The sequence below is a fragment of the Brachypodium distachyon genome, chromosome 5, assembly GCF_000005505.3.
Source record: "Brachypodium distachyon strain Bd21 chromosome 5, Brachypodium_distachyon_v3.0, whole genome shotgun sequence".
In the NCBI taxonomy this organism is placed as follows: Eukaryota; Viridiplantae; Streptophyta; class Magnoliopsida; order Poales; family Poaceae; genus Brachypodium; species Brachypodium distachyon.
Window position 1 is genome coordinate 27,088,918 of NC_016135.3, and position 14,311 is coordinate 27,103,228.

At 45.2% G+C, this 14,311-nt stretch overlaps 3 protein-coding genes across 3 annotated transcripts; all 3 read right to left on the bottom strand.

Moving 5' to 3' along the window:
• Window positions 1-425: 425 nt before the first annotated feature.
• LOC100840281 (probable adenylate kinase 6, chloroplastic) lies at window positions 426-3,381 on the bottom strand. Its single transcript, XM_003580745.4, has 4 exons — window positions 2,950-3,381; window positions 1,985-2,125; window positions 1,322-1,594; window positions 426-890 (listed from the first exon to the last, which is right to left on the bottom strand). Exons 1-4 carry the CDS (start codon window positions 3,259-3,261, stop codon window positions 747-749), a joined length of 870 nt encoding a protein of 289 aa, XP_003580793.1. The 5' UTR covers window positions 3,262-3,381; the 3' UTR covers window positions 426-746.
• A 1,800-nt stretch (window positions 3,382-5,181) lies between these two features.
• On the bottom strand, window positions 5,182-8,475 carry LOC100840588 (probable polyamine oxidase 4). Its single transcript, XM_003580746.4, has 10 exons — window positions 7,973-8,475; window positions 7,579-7,694; window positions 7,392-7,480; window positions 7,188-7,301; window positions 7,015-7,102; window positions 6,832-6,917; window positions 6,634-6,736; window positions 6,407-6,504; window positions 5,872-6,301; window positions 5,182-5,760 (listed from the first exon to the last, which is right to left on the bottom strand). The coding sequence occupies exons 1-10, from the start codon at window positions 7,998-8,000 to the stop codon at window positions 5,437-5,439; spliced, it is 1,476 nt and encodes a 491-aa protein (XP_003580794.1). The 5' UTR covers window positions 8,001-8,475; the 3' UTR covers window positions 5,182-5,436.
• Window positions 8,476-9,521: 1,046 nt separating this feature from the next.
• On the bottom strand, window positions 9,522-13,703 carry LOC100841193 (probable polyamine oxidase 4). Its single transcript, XM_003580747.4, has 10 exons — window positions 13,107-13,703; window positions 11,782-11,897; window positions 11,567-11,655; window positions 11,352-11,465; window positions 11,175-11,262; window positions 11,006-11,091; window positions 10,817-10,919; window positions 10,642-10,739; window positions 10,089-10,518; window positions 9,522-9,956 (listed from the first exon to the last, which is right to left on the bottom strand). Exons 1-10 carry the CDS (start codon window positions 13,138-13,140, stop codon window positions 9,636-9,638), a joined length of 1,479 nt encoding a protein of 492 aa, XP_003580795.1. The 5' UTR covers window positions 13,141-13,703; the 3' UTR covers window positions 9,522-9,635.
• Between the last annotated feature and the right edge of the window lie 608 nt (window positions 13,704-14,311).

Here is a 14,311-nt window from a genome sequence, read left to right on the forward strand (position 1 = left end):
AAAAAAAATTACATCTAGCGTTGGTGAGTACTATTTCTTCGAAATATCATATGCGATTGAATGTACTCGGCAAGATGTAATTACTGGCTAAATAAATTAGATCGAGAAACCAATATCACATACTAGTGGATTTTATACTGGTGCGGAGAGTATGTTAGTGACGTGACATTTGCTAGTAAATTTATCGCTGACATCGGTATTCCCATCGTAGTCTATTGCAAACGCCTTTTTTTTTAGAAACTATTGCAAACGCCTTTTAATAATCGAAGGGGATGATGAGTTTTCTTTTCTGCGATGGAAGGTGATAGACTACACCCAACGCTTCGTCATTTCGTGTACAGGGTACACATTCGTGTCGGGGAGAACTCAAGTGACAAAACCTCAGCAAGTACATAAACATTCTCAACCTCAGCCATACGCAAGAATCAGTTGCTTACATAGCATAGTGATTGATTTAATAAGAATGCTTGCTGCGTTCTCTCGAGAAGCTTATCTGCAGACTACAAAAGTATGTCTCCAAAATGTCAGATTATTTATCACCTTCCTCAAAACATATAAGAGGCTATACAATCAAGACTACAACCAGCACGGCCCTCGAACTCTTATGATGAATGACCGATCAATCAACTATACAATTGAGTTCCAGATCAAATAAATCGAGACCCTGAATGAACTACTTTCTATCGATTAACTACATACAGCTCACAGGCTACAAATGTATGACAGGAGTTTGTAACGCAAAAAAATCATGCTGCTGCAGATCTCTTGTTGTCGGGGTCTTCTATATTCAACGCTTGCAATAGCTTCGGCCATGACTCGGGTATTCCTCCTGGTAAATTGAACTCCAAGAGTTTCCCCCGTGCTCTGTAGAATTCCTCCACTGGTTCACTCTGCAAAAACACCAAGTTACTTGAAAAGGACAGCAGAAAACATAAGAACATACTCCAAACCTACAATAATACAAAGAGGTAAGTTTGCTGTGTGTGTGAGTTCTATAATACTATAGTTCAAAGTTTTGCAGATGAAATTTGCTGCTTGCCGACTTTGGAGAATATACATAATTTCTAAAGGTAAAGGGCAATTGACTGAATGGTAGATGATGTTTATCATGTAAACAAACAACATCATGACAAAGTTCAATGTATCTATGCAATTATGCAACTCTAAGCATCCACTTCACTAGTACAAACAAATTTGATAATTGAACTCCTACCAGTACAAACATATCATGCACCCTACACAAATCGTTGCTCAGATCCGATAAAATAGAAACAACAAACAAGATAAAACTTAAAAGGCGATCTCAGGTCAAGGACGATACCAAATCATGGTAAACACGCAACCGCTCCTTTACCACCTCTTCGGTATCATCTGCTCTGGAAATTAGCTTTGATTCACACTCCGGAGGAGGTAGTAGTGGAGGCATATACATTCGAGGACCGCCATTCTCACCCTCAATATCAATGGAAGCCACATTGAAGTTTCCTCCACACTGGCTGCATGTCCTTCTACCAATGCATTTTGCAAGCAGAGCTTCTTCTCGAAGTTTGAGATTGATCACCAAATCGAGATCTGTGACTCCCTCCAGTATTTCCTAAAAAAATACCAAGATATAATTATTTTGGGCATAGACATATAATAGCAGAAGATAAGTCGGAATGCTCGGTCATGTTTGCTGGTATCAACCATGACATCAACTTTATCCTCAACTTATGCATGGTTAAAAAGTGTACTTGCGTCAGTTGTCTGTATAACATATGCACTGTCAAATAAGTCTGAGATTGCCATATTGATCTGTTTAAACGGTACCAGTGTGTTGAAACCGAACTACCATACAAATAAGACAACTTAGAATTAAGTTCCACACTATTGCTGTGAAACTGTACAGTATTTTCATTATTCCATACCCCAATGATAAAGTCATACTGAGAAGATGCAAGTATATGTCTTGCATACTTACAGTCCGGCCAACTAGCTAGCTCACCGCTTGTCTTATGGTTCTAGGAAAACCATCAAGGATGAACCCCAATTCACCCTTTTCTTCTCCCTCCTCAAGGCGCTTTGACAGCAGATTTATGATGATCTCATCAGACACCAGTTTTCCATTATTCACGATCTCAGTAAGCTGGAAACAAAGCAGACATAAAAATAGTTAGGAAAACCAAGTGATAGAACAGAGTCAAAGTAAAGAGGTCGTGCAAAACTAAATGATCATAAAAGGGTACAATTGGTCTATTTGGCCAATGGGCTTATGGCCTAAGCTACAAACATAGACGCAGGTAATTAGCACATTCTTGCACTTACGCCTTATAACCGCCTCTAAGGGAGTGTACCATAGGCTTCACGGGCTTGTAAAGGTTCATATGCAGAGTTTACCGACGTATCATTTCCATAACTTAATTCTATAAGCTAACTAATTTGCTATAAGCCCAATGAACAACCAGCACGAAAAACTGTCAGTCCCAGTAAGCTTCTCTTGTGCTGACTGCTGGGCATGTGATCGACAGTTTGTGCATCTGAGGTACTTCCTGGTTGTGCATTTGGATGTGCTGCGCCTCAAGGGTGTTTGCATGTGAACAAACCTGGGCCAGTGTTGTTCAAACTGGATGTGCTGTGTCTACGTTGCCATACAGTGGCGACAAGCTAGCCTGCGAGGATGATACAAGAAATGGCTTCGCGTTAATCAGTAACACGGTCTACTTACTGAGTCATTACTCCTCCCACTCAAAATTAATCCCTCTATCTGCACCGCAGGCATCATGCTTGTTTCGGCTCCTGGTGCTAATTCGGTGCCAGATGCGTGGAAGACTTCCCAAGTAAAATTTACCCTTAAGCCTTGGGAACAGCTATGAGATTAGTTTTGAACATCTGAACACCTTATTACCAACTACAGAGTACAGACCAGGACGAGCAATTGAGCGCGGTGGTTTTGGTTGGAAACCGTAGCACCTGGTCGGCGAGGGGGCCGGGGGAGGCGAGCGCGAGGCGGACGAGGTCGCCGGTGGCGATGTGGGGCACGTCGAGGAGCTGCGAGAGGCGGCTGGCGTAGGTGCCCTTGCCCACCCCGGGGCAGCCCAGGAACACCCACTGCACGCGCCTCCCGTCCTTCTTCTCCTCCCCGCCGCGACGGTCCCGGCCGTCACGCCCGGCTGCGGCCCTGCGCCCCGCCAACCCCGCCCCCGCCGCCGCAGCCGCGGGCGCCTGCACCGACAGGTTCCGCCGCGACGCGCAGGCTCGGATCGCGCGAGAGATCGCCGACATCTCGCCGAGGAACGAACGAAGGAACAGGGGCGGAGAGAGATATTTCTGGTTGCGCTTTTTTTTCTTTTTTTCTTCTGCGTGCCTCCTTCCTGGCTTCGTGTTCGAGTTCGAGATGGACGGCTAGCTTTGAAGACGACAACAAGACGACTTTTAAGGACAGACACGTGGTGGGACCCGTCCTCAGGGGGCTCTGGCTGGGCAACCGGTGGGATCACGTGCGCGATTAGAAAAAATGGGCAGAGAAATTACTGCCTTCAAAAAAAAATCAGAAGTTTGATAAAGTTTATAAAACAAACATCTACTCCTTCCGTGTCATGTTATGATATGACTCAAAATTATCCAAATATGAATGCATTTATACCTAAAAAGTATCTACTTGTATGTAATATTTCGGCATTTAATATGAGACGGAGGGAGTACATTATGTAGCTAATAACAAAAATTCGTGGCACCATAGGTCACAACAACGCCGCAAATAGACACATCGTTGATGCGTATCTCAGCAGGGTCACAGACACTGCAAAGTCTCATGCTCGATATACATCAAGCGGGACGGCAAGGTAGGCTCGACGAACTCCACACACCCAACGATCGATGTAGGGTATATCCTGTTGAAAGAGTCAGATTATGCATTAACCCACAGCCGTAGAGAGGACAAAAGGGCACCGCTTGCCAAAAGAAGCACACGTGATATGTATAACATCGACAAAGGACCACAGTCCACAGAAAAACCGTCAGAAGTGCCCACGCCATGCCAGCCCTGCACCACAAGCAAAATGTCGAAAGCGCTCACACCACGGTACACCCCATCACCGCATAAGACCTAAAGCGCTTACGCCACGCTAAGCCTTAACCACATGCAGAACATAGAAAGCGCGCACACGCCACGATAGGCCCCACAACCACGCAAAAAGATCGAGAGTGCCCATGCCACACTAGGCTCGAACGATCACCGAACAAGACCATATCCAATATACTCACTCCATTCCTGAAATGCAAGAAGTCCTAATTTTTTGTTAAATCAAAAACTTTTTAAAGTTTGACCAAGTTTATAGGAAAGATGTACCGACATATGCGACTTTATATTTGTTTCATTAAATCAATCAAAATATATATCTTCATACTCCGTAGTATACTTATTTGATATTATATGGTACTCCCTCCGTTTCTAAATACTTGTCGCTGTTTTAGTTCAAGTTTGTACTAAAACAACGACAAATATTTAGGAACTGAGGGAGTAACACATTTGTTTGTAAATTTGGCCGAACTTAAAAAGTTCAACTTGAAATAAAACTAGAACTTCTTATATTTAGGGACAAATGTACAACTTGAATTAATAACACACTAAAATCGGGATCACATGCACCCCCAATCCCTCCTCTGAGTCCCCTCTCCCCCATCCAATGCTCCATGGAGCACAGTGATAGTTTGACAGTTTTGGGTGAGTAGATTGTGATTGATTGAGTTTGCGAGTACAGGTTACAAGCATATATATGGCAAGGATTACAACCGCAAGACATGGGTAATGGAGAACGTGTATGCATCGGAAAGGACACTTAGTCTTCTGGCTAACACACAGAGAACACCTTGCCTGAAGTGCAGCAGCGGTAAAAAAACAACAACAACGCCACTCTAAGCCATGCCCTGTTTGGAGGAGTGCACTCAAGCAGCCCGATACCAACAATCTCCGGTACCCGGAGATGCTACTGAAGAAACTAGCTCCTGCCTCATGGAAATCCCGCAACACAGCTGTACCTGTACATGCCCTCCCTTGTGTCGCCATCATCGACCTTGGAGGCTTGGACACAGTTGCCACCTACCCAAACTATGCCCCCTTCATTCAAAAAAGGAGGCAGACAAACGCTGCCGTGCACTTCTCCTCCACCCTTTTGCAAGTTGCAATGACAGTCAAACAAAAACGATGATCAACGAACAACTCATTCACTCCCCAAATATCTGTTTTCTGTTACATTATTAGGAAATGATAGATAAATAGGACAATCCAGTGACCTGAGTACAGCGACCCACGCATCGATCTCAACATTTAATTTTAATTGTACTAACAAACACAAGAGAAAGAAATCGGGAAGATATAGAATCTGAATTAATCTCCTGAGCAATCGAGCATGGAGCCAATCGGCCATGGCAGAACAGACAACTCCTTTGGAATGGAATTTAGGTGCCACAGATCTGGAAAGGGGCGACAACCTCAGCGGCGGCGGAGGCAACCTCCTCACACGCCGCGACCTGGACGAGGTCCGGGACGCCCTTCTGCAACATGAGCCGCTTGCGGCAATCCTCGGCAGCGGCAAGGCCTGAGGAGTAGGCGCCGTGCACAGCTCCAGAGTGCTCTGCGCTGGCTGCCTCTCCGGCAAAGTAGAGGTTCTCCACGGGGGCTGAGAACCTTTCGCACACGTCGGCCGGCTTCCCGACCAGGTCGCACGAGTAGGACCCCAGGGAATTTGGGTCGGAGCCCCAGCGAGATACCAGATACTGCGTCTGCAAGACAGAGGGATCATGTCAGATAAGTTAGCCATATGTTTCATCCTTTGGCAGAAAATGTTTCAGCTTTCGAAAGGAATGTTGCAGTCGTGGACAGGGATGACTTACAGGTTCAGGTGCGGCTGGTATCATTTTCTTCAGGTGGGACATGACGATATCCAAGGCCTCCTTGTCCGAGAGTTTCTCCACCTCTTGGGCGAATCTCCCCGCAGCCATGTAGACGAGGACAGGGTTGCCAGTGGCCTTGTGGAGGTTCAGGAAGTAGCCGCATGTTTTCGGCGTCGGGCCAACCATTCCCAGCACCTGGACGTTCGGCCAGAAGGCCCGGTCGAAGTGCATGGCGACCTTGTTTTCTATGCCCACACCGAGGTCCGCAATGGCAGAGCTCTTCCACAGGGGCAGCTCAGGCTCAAACTTGATTATGTTCGCTTTGAGCACACCGAGTGGCACTGTAATTATGCAAGCGTCTGCACAGTGTTGTGTGCCATCCTCGATGGTGACCGTCACTCTGTTGTGCTGGCGGGAAACTTTGGTAACTCTGAAATTTAGCAGCAGAGGAGTAAGCAAGAAATGCAATTAAAAGAACAACAAATCAACATACTGAAATAATTATTCTAAGAGTCCTCATGTCAAAAAAAAACACCTTTGGTTGAGGCGTATGTCAAGACCTCGAGCAAGAGCCTGAACTACAGGATAGTATCCATCCACCATCAGACCATGACCACCAGTAAGAACATGCTCCTGCAGATAAAAAAGGATTCAATGATAAGTTATGAAACAACTGGTAGGTTTTCCCTGCTGGAAAAAGAACTTTAATTACCAAAGAAGGCCATGGTAATACTAGCTTTCGCACAAGTAATCCGCACTAACCTGATCCCAGTTTTTCAGAGATATTTCATCTGCATCTGCAGCAAACCATGCCTCCAGCCGGCAAACACACCATTGCAAGACTCGATCATCAAGCCCTTGCAGCCTGAAAAGTTATAAGTATATATATCAGTCAAGTCCTATAAGGTGACCAGAGGAGTTTTTTAATCTATATAAATAATACGACGCAATAGTGCATACTTCAGATGGGGGTGCCTCTCAAGCACAATTGAAATTGCCTGTTGAAGGGGCATGTCATGTTCCTGCTCGTCACGCAGTTTCACTGTCTGCAGTACATCATAAATTATCGATGATTACACTTAGCTCGAAATGGTCTCAAATAAGACCGGAGTACAACAAATGGGAGTTAATAGCTATGTCTACCTCCTCAAGAATTCTCTCAAATACTTTTCCAACTTTAGCAGCTGTTTCCCTTGGGACTTGAACCCCATTCTTATCAAAGAGCGAACAACTGTAAAAGAATCAATCAACACAATGAGATTTAAGTATGTGGATTGGCCAAAGATATAGGTAAATTCAAGGGCTCAAAAGATAACCTTTCTAAATCATGATCATAGAGAACAGAGTTGTCACCACTAGTTTGGTATAATCTCAGTCCAAGATGGCCGATCAATGGTGCCAACGAATTTTCATTACTGACACCGTGCAGCCTGAATTTTTATCAATACCAGCACAAAATTAGTAAAATAGTATTATAATATGAAGTGTTGCTCGCATTCATCAATTTAATCGTGACTAACCATGAGGCCCCCATATCAATGGGGCATCCAAAGGAGTAGTCGGTATGAACACGACCTCCAATCCGATCTCTCGACTCCAGAACGGTCACCTGCTCATACAGCATCAGCATCAGTTAACACTAGCACACTACAATACTACAACAGATCATCAAATCGCACATCAAAGTCAACCAGAATTCATCGGTACCTCAAAAGAAGAATTGGAGAGGACACGAGCTGCAGCAATCCCAGAGATTCCCCCGCCGATCACGATGACGGATGGAGGCGAAGCGCATCGCCTCTCAATGGTCGGAAGCAAAAGGCCTAAAATACATCAAAATTGTTCCCAATCAGCGCCCATGTATGTAAGGGAATCGAAAAGGGGCAACTAAATTACTAATTTTTACTCAATTATCAGCTGCAAATGCATACCAATTGAGCGATTAGATTCAGAAATCATGTCATAAATATGTACCAATTGAGAGATTAGATTCTGAAATCATGTCCTAAAGACCTCCCGTACACGTAAAAATCCTCCCTTCTATTAAGATCGAACAGGAAACACTAAAATTCAGAACAGAGATATCAATTTATCATCATACCTCCGGTCATGAAGCTATTGGGATCCATAGCGGCCCCTGACGCCGCTGCCGAAGCCGAACAAGGAGAAGAAGACGCAGACGGAGAAGCAACAACAGAGGAGAACCCCTCCGTCAGCGCGCACGCAGCAGCCGCGAGCACGAACGCCGTTTACAAGAGATCGCTCGTACTACTAATAATACTAAAATTACTACTGGAATTACTGAGAAAACGATTACTGGCACTACGTATGGGAATCGATATGAAGAAGACGAAGACGAGGAGGCCGTCCTGGAGGCGGCTGGCGTCGGAGCAGCGGCGGTGCTTGAGGCAGCTCATAACCCTGTCCGGGCTCCAAACCGGCAACGCCGTAGGGGTCCTCTCCGATCCCTTCCTTCCTTCCTCACCGCCACGCGACGAGGAGGAGCAGATGCGAGAGGGGATTTCGCTTCTTTTTTCCTCTCCGGCGGCAGATTTGGGGATCGGGTTTGGCGTGCGGGATTCTGGAAGGCTGTTGCGGGGCGGGAGGGGGGAATATATAGGGAGGCGGAGAAGGAGGAGAAGAGGAAGTCGGCCGCGACACGGAGAAGGAAGGCTGTTGGGCCTTTCGTCTGACAGGTGGGCCGGCCCGGGGGATATTTTCTGGAGAATATTCGGCGTGTGCCAAGTGGGCCACCTTGGGAATTTGGGTGGCGTGTGTTTTTTTCCTAGTCTCGCTGTCCTTCCTTGGCATTATACGCGTTTGTTATTTTTCTCCTCGGATATGCAGAAAAGTGAAGAGAAAATATCTCCTCGTAGCAAGTTGTTTGCCCCCAAAAATTGTGATTGAAATCGATGTGTCCAGACAACAGATAGTGAGCTGTACTAATATTTTGGTTGACACAACAAACAGGAAGTTGCATGCCGATAGGACGCAGAGAAATAGGTGGCCGTCTCGGAGAAAAAAGTAGAAGTAACAAAGAGATCCGAATGATCATCCTAGATCTATCTAGACAAATCGGAGGAGAGCGTAGAGCTGCAACTTTGTGATCCTCAAGGTACTTTTTGACTCTTCTTAGTTCAAACAAATGAACTAGTTTTTTAAAAAGTTGTGACATTTTAAAACTTTAGTTTATTTGATTGAACTAAGGAGGGTCAAAGAGAATCTTAAGAGTCACCATGTTGCACCTTTAGGAGAGCGAGACGAAACCGAGACTGACCAGGATATATAGCGGAGAAGAAGCAGCAAGTATGAAATCCATCTGCAAAACAAACGGAGATGGAACCAAATTCACTACTCCAGAAAAATAGCGACCAGACGCCGCTGACGAGGTGGATCATGAGTCAGAGAAATCCTATTCTTACACCACAGCGTCGCCATATCCACTGTAGCTAGCCAAGAGACCAAACCCTAACTCTAAGAGACCTAGATTAGGGATCTAACTCGTGCGTGTTTCTTCGTCTCTTTGTTTGGCTTAGTTATGCACGACATAAATTTTTTAAGAAGCCGAATCAAAACTCAAAAGTACAGATAACTGATATATAAATATAATATAAATATAATCAATGTCCATGAAATCGGAGAGAGAGAAGTTCTGCATTTTGTTATTCAGAGATTACAACAAAGATCGATCAAGCTTCGAAATAGTACAGCTACAATGTTTAACACGACAACACGGTTGCTACTACACAGCTGTGTTCTTTCTCTCACAGCCTGGATATCTGGAGGGGAACCATGGCGTCAGCCATCTCCTCCCTCATGACAATCTTCCCGACCTGGAACAGGTCGGAGATGCCTAGCTGCGTCGAGAGGCGCCTTCGGCAGTCCTCCGCGGCACCAATGCCTGACGAGTACGCTCCGTGGACGGATCCCGAGTGGTCAATGCAGGCCGCCTCCCCGGCGAAGAACAGGTTGCCCACCGGGGCGCAGAACCTTTCGTACAGGTCAGCTGGTTTCCCGACCAGGTCACAAGAGTAGGAACCGAGTGAGTTCGGGTCAGTTCCCCACCGCGAAACCAAATACTGAACCTGGAAAATGTGCAGTTATCAGAAGTGGTTTAGAATCTGTGAGTTACTGTGCAAAATCTCAAATTTGAAGAATTGGCAGTAGTTGTTCAGTCACTGTAGAGAATACGAAAAGTAAGGCACCAGAGGCTTTACCGGTTCGGTGGCCCCTGGTAGCATCCTCTTAAGCTGTGACATGACAAATTCCACGGATTCTTCGTCTGACAGCTTCTCCATCTCGTATGCCAATCTGCCTGCCACCATGCATACCAGCACTGGATGTCCTGTGGCTTTGTGAAGATTAAGAAAGTAACCGCAGGAATTCGATGTTTGTGCAACCCTGCCTATCACTTCTACATTGGGCCAGAATATGGTGTCGAACCGGAGTGCTATCTTGTTCTCGAGGCCAACACCGAGATCAGAGATCGCTGATAGTTTCCAGTCTGGGAGCTCAGGTTCAAACTTGATAATGTTTGCCTTGAGCACACCGAGAGGGACAGTTATTATAGCAGCATCTGCAACAAAGCTTGTCCCATCTTCCACGCATACGATGACTTTATTATACCGCTGGATGATTTTGGTAACCCTGATCGCCAAAAGGAAGAAATAAGAATCCATCTATTTGGGATTATAGTATCTCACAAAATGGCCAATCAATGTATATGCATGTGAGTTATGGGACCATGGGGATATGTTGCCTGACGCATACCTGTGGTTAAGATGGATATCAAGATCTCGAGCGAGAGCTTTGATAACAGGGTCATAGCCATTTACCATAAGGCCATGTCCACCAGTAAGAACATGTTCCTGCAAATTTGTAAAGTTCAGAACATTCCTGAATCACAAGCACATCTGTATATTTCAAATAGTTCCCTATTGTGTACCTGATCCCAATTTTTCAAAGATATATTATCCACATCTGTGGCAAACCACGCCTCCAATCTACAAATGCACCACTGCAATACTTCATATTGCAAACCCTCAAGCCTGTAAAGGAAGAGCACATCATTAAACATTTCGCACCGGCATTAAGACGTCATCATTCAGGAACTAGCAAAATGCACTTAGCTTACTTTAGATGTGGATTCCTGTCAAGAACAATTGAGATGGCTTGAACAAGAGGCATGTCATTTGTATATTCATCTCTAACTTTCACCGTCTGCAGCATTAACAATACGTAAGCTTATAGCTATCACATGGAAACATGTCACAGATAAAATTTAAATGCAGAAGTTTGCTAACCTCCTTAAGAATTTGCTCAAATGTTTCCCCAACTTTGGTTACTATCTCCTGGGGAACTTGGCGACCATCCTTATCAAAGAGAGCGTAGCTAAAGAAACAAAAACAGAAACTGTAAGAACAACAAAGCCAATCAAGCGAAGGAAGCATCATACACATAGGCACATAGCTATGAGTTACCTCTCCAAATCATGGTCATACAGCACAGAGTTATCACCACTGGTGCGGTATAATCTAAGCCCAAGCAGCCTAATCAATGGTGCCAAGGAATTCTCATTGCATACGCCATGCAACCTGGATGACAAGGTAAAACCATCACCATGAGACCACTCTGTATCCAACTTGATTCGTGGTGGAACAACACAACTAAGTACTAGTTCTGCGGTGGAACTAACCAAGATGCTCCCAAGTCAATTGGGCAGCCAAACGAATAGTCAGTATGCACACGGCCACCAAGTCGGTCCCGCGACTCTAATAAGGTGACCTGTAGGCATGTAATTATAGGTCAAAGGTCCCATGACACTAGTTTTTATTAACTGCTTTTGAACATTAAAGTAAACAGAATCTGGAAAAAAAGGCCTCATCTTTTCATCTCCCAGTGACAATTTACCTTAAATGAAGCATTCGATAATGCACGGGCAGATGCAATGCCTGAAATCCCTCCACCAATCACAATGACAGAAGGGGCAGAAGCGTTTTTCCCATCAATGTGCTGAACAAAAAGACCTGAGATCAAACATACAAGGTGTTAGAAGTATAAATACTGTTTACATATTTAAGATGCAACATTTAAAGAGAATAAAGCATCAAAATACACCCTGGTGTACTTTCACAACCATCTTCCTGAATTAGCACATAAAAAAAAAATCCTGTGTGGTGCCAGTATCACTATGTGTGTAAATATACTGACCAGTTATTTGTTAAATCTCCAACTAGAGTACTAGACACTTGACTGCTCTAGCATATGAAAAGACACATGAATAGGAAAATCTCCGAAGGACAGAACACATTCAGGAATATGATGCGTGCAATTTATTCTGTCCAGTTGATCAGTGACAAGACAGCGCAATATTGGAATTAGATCAACCTGAACAATTCCTAGAATTATTCGATACACAGCAATCTGGATGAACAGATGCGGCAGCATATTCTGTAAAAGTGCAAACAGGAATAAGGAAGCAAAATAGACCTCTGATGTTCCCAGAAGCACTTTCCTCCACTGTTTTTAGTGGCCTCAGATTTCTGCCTTTTTGGAACCTTGTTCTACATCCCTTTCACACTTTCACTTTCTTATCGCTATCATAGGCCCTCTCGCTTTGCTTGTAACATTTCTCTGTTTCTACCACACTTCCTTGCTTCGCCCGCAATATTCCAAGTTTCTGATTCTCGTTGACCGACATTCCTTTTCAAGTATCTACTACAATGCCTACCTATTCAGCCGAGGTCACCAAAATAATTCAGTTGATGGATCATATTAACACCTTCAATTTGTACATATTCCCTCCGTCCCAAAATAAGTAATGTGGATTTGTGTAAGGAGTATGATTTTTGTACAATGACCCCAGACACGAGCGATGGTCCCATATCAACATCAAACGAATGCAAACAAAGATTCTGGCCTAATAATGTTTGCCCTTTTAGCACTGTAGAAGCCACTGAGCTGTCACACAGTCAATCATGATTGAGACGTCGGTCCATGACAGCAACACTCCCAGCAATCAACTTAGTGCTAATATCAGTAATTACCCCCTCACTCACGCAGTCGATTTAATGCAGTGTACAAAGTTGGATTATTTTTTTCTAAACCTAATGTAGTACTACTAGTACTACACTAACAATCAACACACCAAATTGTACATACATACAGTACATGAAACGGTAATATCTTTTTCAGGAAGGAAAGAAAAAGGACAAGTGTTGTGATCAGGCACGCACCTCCGGCGGCGAAGCCATTAGGCGGCTGGTCCATCCTGACTGACGCGGTCAAATGGTCCTAACCGCGGCGGGGAGAACCGAACCGAACGGAATCGAATGGGAATGGAATCGAAACACACAGATCGGGCGGGGAGTGAGTGCAGTGCAGAGCGAGATCGACCGATCCGGGCGGGGTGGATTAGCAATTAGACGAGGAGGAGGTTAAGGAGTGGTCGCGGCCGCCACGTATAGGAAGCGAGAGGTAGAAGACGAAGACGAGGAGGCCGCCGTCCATAGAGCCGCGGCGGCAGCAGGGGTCGGCTGTGGTGCTGGCTGAAGCCGCAAGGGGGCGAGACACCCGCCCTCTCATACCCAACGACCCAGCTCGTCGCCGCCGGCGAGTCCCCTCGCCGCCGCCGCACCGTCTGTTCCTTTCCGCGGAGCCACGCCGCCCGACCGCCGGAACGGGGCCGCGGATTGATTCGGGGGAAGGGAGGAGAGCGTGAGAGACGACGACAGAGACACACAGAGAGAGACGGGGATCAGGATTCAGGATTCAGGAACAGGAAGGAATGCAGCTGCTTCGTGGCGAGTTCGGGTTGGGTTCCATTGGAGCGGGTGCGAGGTGCTGTTCTTATAGGCCTGGCCTTTTCGCGGTTTGGTGACTGGGTTCCTCGGTTATTACCGGGAGAGCTCGATGCGTGCATACAGGGTATTCTTGTCTTGTACGGGAAACTGCCTCTCCGATTTCATTATAAGCAAAGTGAATGGAGTGATAATTATGCAATGGTTATAGTTTATGATATATACAAAGTATACACAAACACAATCATAGCATGTCAAGAAAAGACTCACGCATAAGATTACAAGATAACTCTTATTCTCTTAAAAGTTAGCCTCCTATACACACATAACACTCATTTTAAGCAAATGGAGATCATGTTACATTTCTCGAAAAACGCTGCGGGTTCTCTCCTACCAAACTTTTCGGTAACCAAGATCAGTAAGAGTTTTACCGATACGTTAATCGTCCCAAAGAGGGTTGTACCGATGGACTGCCAAAAAGAGATGCACTCTCAACCCCCCCTTTTTTTTTTGCTCGTTGTGTTAGGCAGCTATGACGTGGTTTTGGTTTCATTTGCTGGGATACAACATGCCATGCGAGGAACAGAGGGCGGCACGGCATATCGTGTTTCTTATAGACCTGATCTTTTTTTTCCGTGCCA